The sequence below is a fragment of the Stegastes partitus genome, unplaced genomic scaffold, assembly GCF_000690725.1.
Source record: "Stegastes partitus isolate 25-593 unplaced genomic scaffold, Stegastes_partitus-1.0.2 Scaffold573, whole genome shotgun sequence".
Taxonomy (NCBI): domain Eukaryota; kingdom Metazoa; phylum Chordata; class Actinopteri; family Pomacentridae; genus Stegastes; species Stegastes partitus.
In genome coordinates this window covers 157,193-165,309 of record NW_007578304.1, presented here as the reverse complement: position 1 = coordinate 165,309, position 8,117 = coordinate 157,193, and the positions used below count along the sequence as shown (strand labels likewise).

The following is an 8,117-nucleotide window of genomic DNA, read 5'->3' as shown; positions in this document are numbered from 1 at the left end:
GGAGCTGCTCATGGAGAGTTTATATGTTAGAAGCAGGATTTAGATTCTATCCTGGATTTTACAGGAAGCCACTGAAGAGAAGCTGATACAGGAGACATCTGATCTGGTACTGGTTCTGTCAGAACCCTGCTGCAGCATGTTGGATCAGCTGGAGGGTTCTGAGAGAGTTATTGGGACATCCTGATAATAAGGAACTACAATAGTCCAGTCTAGAAGTTCTGAATGATGGACTAGTAAAAGGCTAATGCTACCTGGCTAGCGTCATCTCCATCAGGTGTCTTTCTCTTCTCAGAGAAATATGTGAACAGGTTCATCTGAAGATGCAGTCAGCAGGTCCATCATGGCGTCTAGGTGTTAGCTTCATGCTATCAGTTAGCTTACTCACGTTAGCCACACTGAGTTGGCCCCGGGTCCAATTAACTTAACATACCGATGTGCTACGTAACGTTAGCTGCCCATCAATGTTTAGCTAATGTCTATTTAACTTGTAAAATCTATTCTGAGTTACCATAAGCTGATAAGTCTACCTTTCCTCCGGTGAGTCGCTGCCCTGTTCTCCAGGACGACCCTCCTCTGACTCATACCGATTTTTCACCAAGAAGAACCAGGTGCTAGTTCCAGTACTTAGTTGGTTCAAATCTGGCACCTCCAAAGAACCTGTTTGCTTTTCCATCGGCAAGGGGCCAAGTTAGAGCCATACGTCACTGCATACGTAGCCGTTTACTGAACAACGCTCACACCACATGGAAGTCCACACAGGACTCCAGACTGACTCTTTTTTTTTTTCTATTTTACCAGTGCAACCAACTTTCCCATTTGTTCACACTTCCCACCTTGTCACAGGCAAAACATCTGACCTGCTGCACATGTTCTTATCCATAGACTCTACAGTTTCTACGATGTTCCCTGAACGCCCCACACAGCAGGCTGCGCTAGCTGCTGCCGGTGGCCGCGGTGCTCAGGCCGGTGTGCGACCAGAGATGACTTTAACAGAGTGAACCAGGAGGTTCTGGTGCAAGATCTGTCCAGGATGAAACCCAGTCATTTTTTCTCATGCGGTCTTTTCCATGAGCAGAATAAACAACGTCACTTTCAAGGTCATGCTCTCGCAAGCAATTAACATTGTTTTAAACATAGACATGTATAATAAAGGCAAGATGTCTTAAGGTGGTGTTTTGAGCGGGATCACCGGCGGCCATCTTGATTCGGGGCAGCTCTCTGGAGGAACCTGTGGTCTGTGAAGGAAGCTGAGTGATCTGCACAAACCTAAATACTCTGATCTCACTAACATCCTGACGGATTTACAAACGGTTTGGTTTCTTACAAACTTTATTAAGGTGGCAACAATTCAAATGACAAAAATACAAATAAAATACACAACAATTAAAATACTAATTGTTGCTGGCTGTGAGAGCGTAACATCATTATCCATCAGTTATAGCTACACCTCTGACGTTTAGAACAAACCAAACCGTCTGGAAATCGGTAGAAAACTGAGCAAGTTGTGGTTGTTTAAAAAGTCCATGCACCACCACAACACAATGCTATGGGTGAGTGAGCGGACCGAGCCAAGATGGCCGCCAGTGTGGCCGTGCGATTCCATTGGCCGACAGCGCGGACGAGACATCTAACCTTTATTAGACTCATCTATGGTATTAACCCCCAAAGAGTAGAGACTGAGCAAGATAGCTATCTATAGTTTACCTTCTTATTCACGAGCACTGACCCAGTGCAGGACGCTGCTGTGAAGGTGGAGACACGCGGTGGTGGTGTGTTTGTGACAATAAAAAAAAAAAAGAAAAAGAAATTTGAAGGAGCAGCGGCTAGGATTTAGGAATGGCGGCTTGCCACTCCTAAATGAATGTGTGAAATTGAATGAATAAACACCCAGGATAGTACCAAAGTACTGCCTGACACTACAGTTAAATATTACATTTAAAATGCAGCACAGAGAGGCTGAAGAATAAATAAAATCTTCTCTCCTAAGTGTGAAGCAAATACAGGCCTTTCTTTCTTTAAGTGCAGAAGATTCTTCGCCTCAGACAACCTCAGCTGGATGTTCATGTTCTCTGTAGATCTTAGATCATATCGGACCAGATGTTCCCAGTGATCAACATCATGGCTGGAAGGAGAAGACACAAACAGAGACAAAGATCTGCATGAGCTGATCAGGGTTCTGTGGTGGAACGGCAGCTCGGTTTAGTTTCTGCTCATCCTTCCTGTCTGCCATGAGACGGCAGCAGTTCACAGCCTGTAATCACGTTATCGATCCGTTCTGATTGATCAGCTGTGACCTACAGGGAACTAGTCACAGACAACAGGTAGCTCATTATGATGCTGACCGACCTGATGGAGCATCAGTGTTAACTAGTCAGGAACCGTAACCAGAGGTTTACAGAACAGCTTTAAACACGATGTCACATCCTGTTTCTCCGTCAGAGGCTCCAGTCTGATGGTAACCTGCAGGAGCTTCAGCCGCAGGAACGCAGGTCGCTGCTTCAGATGGAACATCGTCCAGATGTGGACAGAANACCTTTCAAAATAAGACCAGCAGCAAACAGGCGTCCGCTCTAAGAGTCCTGGTTTGAATCCCTCCGTACTCCTGACTTAATAACACATAAATATGGGATTTAATCAGCTGTAGAGGAAATATGCTGAAACAATGAATTCATAGGATTTAAATGAAGCTAACAGTGTAGCAGTGCTGCTTCTCTTATACGCTGCTGTTGGCAAACCTGAGCTGGACTCACTGCTTCATGATAATAACTAGTTTAGTTTCCTGTTTGTAATATACATCAGAGTGGTGGTGATGAGGAGGTGTTCTACAGAGAACAGGAAGAGTAAAGCAAGGGAAGAGAGATTCTTCAGTGAGCATCACTTTATTTTCTGGTAGTAATAATAATAATATTAATTACTAATATATCAATCATGTATTCATACTTGTGGCCACATGTGGGTTTGCTGTGTTACTGATCTCCACAGTATATTCTTATTACTACATAGATGTGGAATCCTACAAATGGACCTTAGCACAACATTTATTTTAAAATAATTCAGCAGTTTGAATATCTAGTTCAATGTAAATGACTGTGTTTGTAGCTAAATGGACTTAAAGGGTTTCAGGTAAAACGGCTCATAAAGCTTCACGATGTGACTCAAACCCTCATCTGAAGTAACTACTGATCACACACATGATGACGTCAGACCTTCTGGATGTGTTTCTACAGCAGACCCATCATCAGTGAGTCCATGAATCACTGCAGCTCTACGGTCAGCGAGCACACACCTCTTATTATGAACAATAAAACAACAACAGAGTCCTCAACACCTGAATTCAGTGTGCTGAAGAACAGTCACTGGTTCTGATTCAACACAAACTACAGCCACTGATAGGATCTAAAACTGAATCTAAAGACACTCTAATGGAAGTGCAGGATGGACCCATGTTCTCTAGCTGGACCTCGTAAAGAGCAGAGGAGCAACTTTCACTGGTGAATACATCTGCAGGGCATCTTTTAAACATGGAGGCAAAACAAGAACATGACAGCGACTGAAGAACTGAATCACTTTGACCTGAAACAGAGATGAGCTTCTATTAAATGTTGCTCTAACCAAGAGCAGACCAGAACATCTTCTATCTGTGCACAGAACAAGAAGAAAGCCCACAGGTTCTCAGCCTCACAGAGCTCTGAGGGGAGAGTTTGGTTTGTGGCTACAAGTACTGTGAACAGTCACACATCAGACAGAGGAAGCAGCCTGGTTCCTGTTTGGTTCTCTGCTGCTCAGGACCGACACCTGGTGGTGAAGACCGAGTCCTGCCATCAGCGGTCTCCCTGCACAGCTTTAACAGACACTTTCAGACGCAGAGGGACCTCATTCACCCAGAATCTGTCACATTCACAAGCTGGAGAGTTAAANAGATGGATGGTCTGATATGAAGTGCTGAAGCCACAATTACATTTTCCTCCAACATGTGACCTGTTGATCAGACGCTGCTGTCAGCAAATTAACGGCTTCAATAAAGATCGTATAACGACCTGAGAAACCTCAACATGTATGCATGTTAGTTACATATTAAAACGTAATTCAGCAGAGCTGTGTTCCAGTATTTCATTTAATTTCGTTCACGGTAAAGATCATCAGAGTAGATGAGCTGAGGTGGTGACGTCATCGAGTACGCTGCTGTCCCAATTGCACATAAACGGCGACGCGTTCTCCCGGATTCGCTGGACCGTTCTCACGAGTACAGACTAGCGTACCTGAGTAGTGAATACGGCTATAGTGTAGTGAAACGCTCCTGGTCCTGTTCTGGAAGTTTCGAGCGACGAGGCGTAGCGTCGCCTGCGTACTTTTCGCTGAATGGTTTTCATAATAAAAGCTTGCGGAGCCGCCATGTTGGTTCGCTGCTTCTGCAGGACTGGTGTCTGGTGATTGGAGAAGCGGCGGTCATGTGACTACGGCTGGCGCACATCTCTGAAGCGGAAAATAGTCAGAAGCGACGCGATCACCGTGCGGGTCATATCGCCCCTGTAGACACGTAGCTTGACCGGACACGTAGCTTGACCGGACAGAGAACCGGACTGACAGTGACGGGTCGAACTGAGCAGAAGTACTGAGATGGCAGCGGCTCCGATTCCCGGTGAGTGGACTGAAACGGTCCGGACCTCTGGGCCTCCGGAAATTTTACTTTCACTTTGTTTGGGCGGTTCGTGTCTTTGTGGTGAGAGCTGCTCAGACGACACATCTGTCTGGTGGTTTGTTCTTCTACAACTAAAGCAGTCACAGACAGAAATGGTCTCCATAAGGTCTCTTATGAACTGGGTTCTGCTTTAGACTGAGTTTGTTCTCATGAAGGAGGCGTTAACGCTTCATCTGACTCTCCTGATGTACTGAACGGACCAATCACGTTCCTCCTGCGTCAGTCAACAGGGAGATGGACTATGTACTTTGAGGAACATAAACGTTATAAAGAGCTGCTGCTGTGAATGATGCAGGCCAGAACGCTGCTAGAAACCTGTTCATCATGTTCATGTAATTATTTTACTGAGTGATGCAGCTGATGCAGAAAATCACTTTAATTTTTGCCCAAATCAAAGTGAATCAATGCTCCTGATTGGATGTTCTATGTTATAAATACCAATAGATAATCAATGTTCTAATCAGTGATCTATCAGCTTCAGGACTAGCAGAGTAAACGGACCAAACACAGAAACATGTTGATGTGATTTCTGCATCAGCAGATGAACACATGGAGGTTTCCATGGCGACAGGATGCCTCCAGCGTGTGATGCTGTAACTGCTTCATTCAGTGTTTCAGTAACGTACAGATCAGCAGCTTCACAGAGAAAACATCATCATCAGGAACCAGTTAAAGGGAGACGCTGAGCAGGACCTGGACCTGGTTAGCATCAGTTACCATGGAGATGTAGCTTCACAGCACCAGTTACCATGGAGATCTAGCAGGTTAAAGCAGGTTTTGTCGTAAAACCCTCTGAGTTCTGCTCTGTGAAGCAGGATCTGAGGTTCTGCAGGTAACTTCAGGTGTAACTGTGGCTGTTACATCACCATGGTAACTAGACTCCCAGGCTAGCCAGTGTGTTGTTTCAGCATCGACGCCTCCAGCATGAAGCCAGAAACAGCTGTGTTTGCTGTAGTTTAATGCTTTCTTTGTCTCTGTCACAGCACCAGGGAGGACAAGGAGACAGAGTATGGATGAACCCATATCAGGTCTGAAACCTTTAATAATTTTATGATTTGTTCATCAATATTAACTAACTCACTTTCACTGTGTGATGCAGCACATGAAAGTCATCACTCCAGAGAATGTGTGTCCACCGCTCTAGAGTCCAGTGGCAGCTGCTTTCCACCACTGTATCCGACGCTTTGCATTGCACTTGGTGATTAATGGCTTGGATGCAGCTGCTCTGCCATGGAAACCCATTCCATGAAGACCTCTATGCACGGCTCTTCAGCTAATCTGAAGGCCACATGAAGCTTGGAGGTCTGTTGCGACTGACTCTGCAGAAAGTTGGTGACCTCTGCTCCCTATGTGCCTCAGCATCTGCCGACCCCACTCTGTCAGTTTATGTGGCCGACCACTCTGTGGCTGAGCTGCTGTTGTTCCCAATCACCTCCACTTTGTTGTAACACCACTGACAGATGACTGTGGAATATTTAGGAGCAGGAAATGTCACGACTGGACTTGTTGCACAGGAGGCGTCCTATCACAGGACCACGCTGGAGTTCACTGAGCTCCTGAGAGCGACCCATTCTTTCACAGGTGTTTGTAGAAACAGTCTGCAGGCCTTGGTGCTTGATTTTATACACCTGTGGCCATGGAAGTGATTGGAACACCTGTTTTTGAATATTTGGATGGGTGAGTGAATACTTCTGGCAGTATAGTGTACATATGACCAGAGGCCACTAGAGAGTCATCGGTCCCGTCTATGTGTGGACAGTCTGTAGCTCCAGTGCTGAGGTCTAACCAGTTCATATCTTACAGGTGAGCTAGGAGCAGCCTCTCCTCAGAATGACCAGGTTTTAGGGTCAGTCAGTGCAGAAACAGCTCCTCCAGAGGTCAAAGGGCACTTTTTCAAAAGAGACACCACAGCTTCTTCTATCCAGAGTTCCTCCTTTCGGGGTGTGTGATGTTGGAGACACTTCACAGGTGTTTGTGTCACTCAGGTGTGTTTCAGGGCTTCGAGCTCAGTTTGCTTCCAACAGTTTGTCTGTTTCAGCACTGAAAGTAACCGAAGCTGTTCTGAGGCTGAGCAACAAGAATAAAACAGGGACGTGCTTTAAACCGTCGGCCTGATTGTTGGGCTGCCGGGGCTTTAACTCTGTTCTGTGTTCCAGTGTCAGACATCAGACTGGTTCTAGTGGGGAAGACTGGAGTAGGGAAGAGTTCCAGTGGAAACACCATACTGGGAAGAAGCGCTTTCAGAGCAGACGTCAGCCAGTCCTCAGGTAACACTCTTTATTCTGTTGTTGGTATTACACATTAGCATCCTACTCATGGTCCCTGAAGCAGGAATGAACTGTGAACTGTCGCCATTATTCCTGGTTTTAGTGTGACTCTACTGTCAGGTGTGTTTGTCTCAGTGTTATTGTGTGGGCAGCCTTTGGTTCTCCTGAAGTCCACAGTGAGCTCCAAGGTGTTTCTGGTGCACCACACTGCCAGGTGTTGGACCTGTTCTCTACAGGTCAACTCATCATCACCAGGTTTTGACACGTTTATCGTGTATATGTGGGGCCACAGCTCAGTCAGCCCCACTGCAACACCTAAAGCAGATGGTTGCTGGAGAGCTTGAAGGCCCAACCTTGTGCTGGGTAATCCAAAGCCCTCAGCTTTCAGCCACTACGCCTCCTGCTGGCGTAAACGTGTTCCAGGGCCAGTGTGGTCTGCTGATGGCTGGACTGTGCTGATGAGTAAATCTGGTCTTTTCTGTCTTCAGTGAGCAAAGAGTGCTGCAAGCAGCAGGACAAGCTGTTCAGCAGGATGGTGTCCGTCATCGACACCCCCGGCCTCTTCGACACCTCTCTGCCTGAACCCGCCGTCAAGAGGGAGATCTCCAAGTGCATCAACATGTCGGCGCCGGGGCCCCACGCCATCCTGCTGGTCATCAAGGCGGGACGCTTTACAGAAGAAGAAAGAGACGCTGTAAAGAAGGTGGAGGAGATCTTTGGAGAGGACGCCTGGAGGTACACCATGGTCCTCTTCACCCACCGAGACGAGGTTCGGTCAGATTTTCATCAGATGTTGGAGCAGGTGGGACCTGAGCTGAAGGAGATCCTGAAGAAGGTGGGAAACAGGTACCATGTCTTCAACAACCTCAAAGCTGATGACCGCGGTCAGGTCCTGGACCTGCTGGAGAAGGTGGAGAAGATGGTGGCTGGTAACGGAGGGCAGTTCTACTCCAACTACACCTACCAGCAGGTGGTGGAGATGTTGGATCAGAGAGAGTCTCAGATCAGAGAGTTCTACCAGAAGAAACTGGAGCAGAAAATCAAAGCTGTGGAGTCAGAGTACGAGAGGAAGCTGATGGAGGCTCAGCAGGAGCGCCAGCAGGTGGAGGAGCGACACCAGGCGGAGCTGGAAGAAGTGAGGAGGTTCTACC

At 46.8% G+C, this 8,117-nt stretch overlaps 1 protein-coding gene across 1 annotated transcript in view; it reads left to right on the top strand.

The window, feature by feature from the left end:
• LOC103362421 (uncharacterized) overlaps positions 1-8,117 on the top strand; it is a 19,241-nt gene that overhangs the window by 5,602 nt on the left and 5,522 nt on the right. The window contains exons 4-7 of the mRNA XM_008288772.1: positions 4,589-4,639; positions 5,683-5,727; positions 6,856-6,966; positions 7,455-8,101. Of these exons, the coding sequence (XP_008286994.1) occupies positions 4,589-4,639; positions 5,683-5,727; positions 6,856-6,966; positions 7,455-8,101 (854 nt within the window). The remainder of the gene's footprint in view (positions 1-4,588; positions 4,640-5,682; positions 5,728-6,855; positions 6,967-7,454; positions 8,102-8,117) is intronic.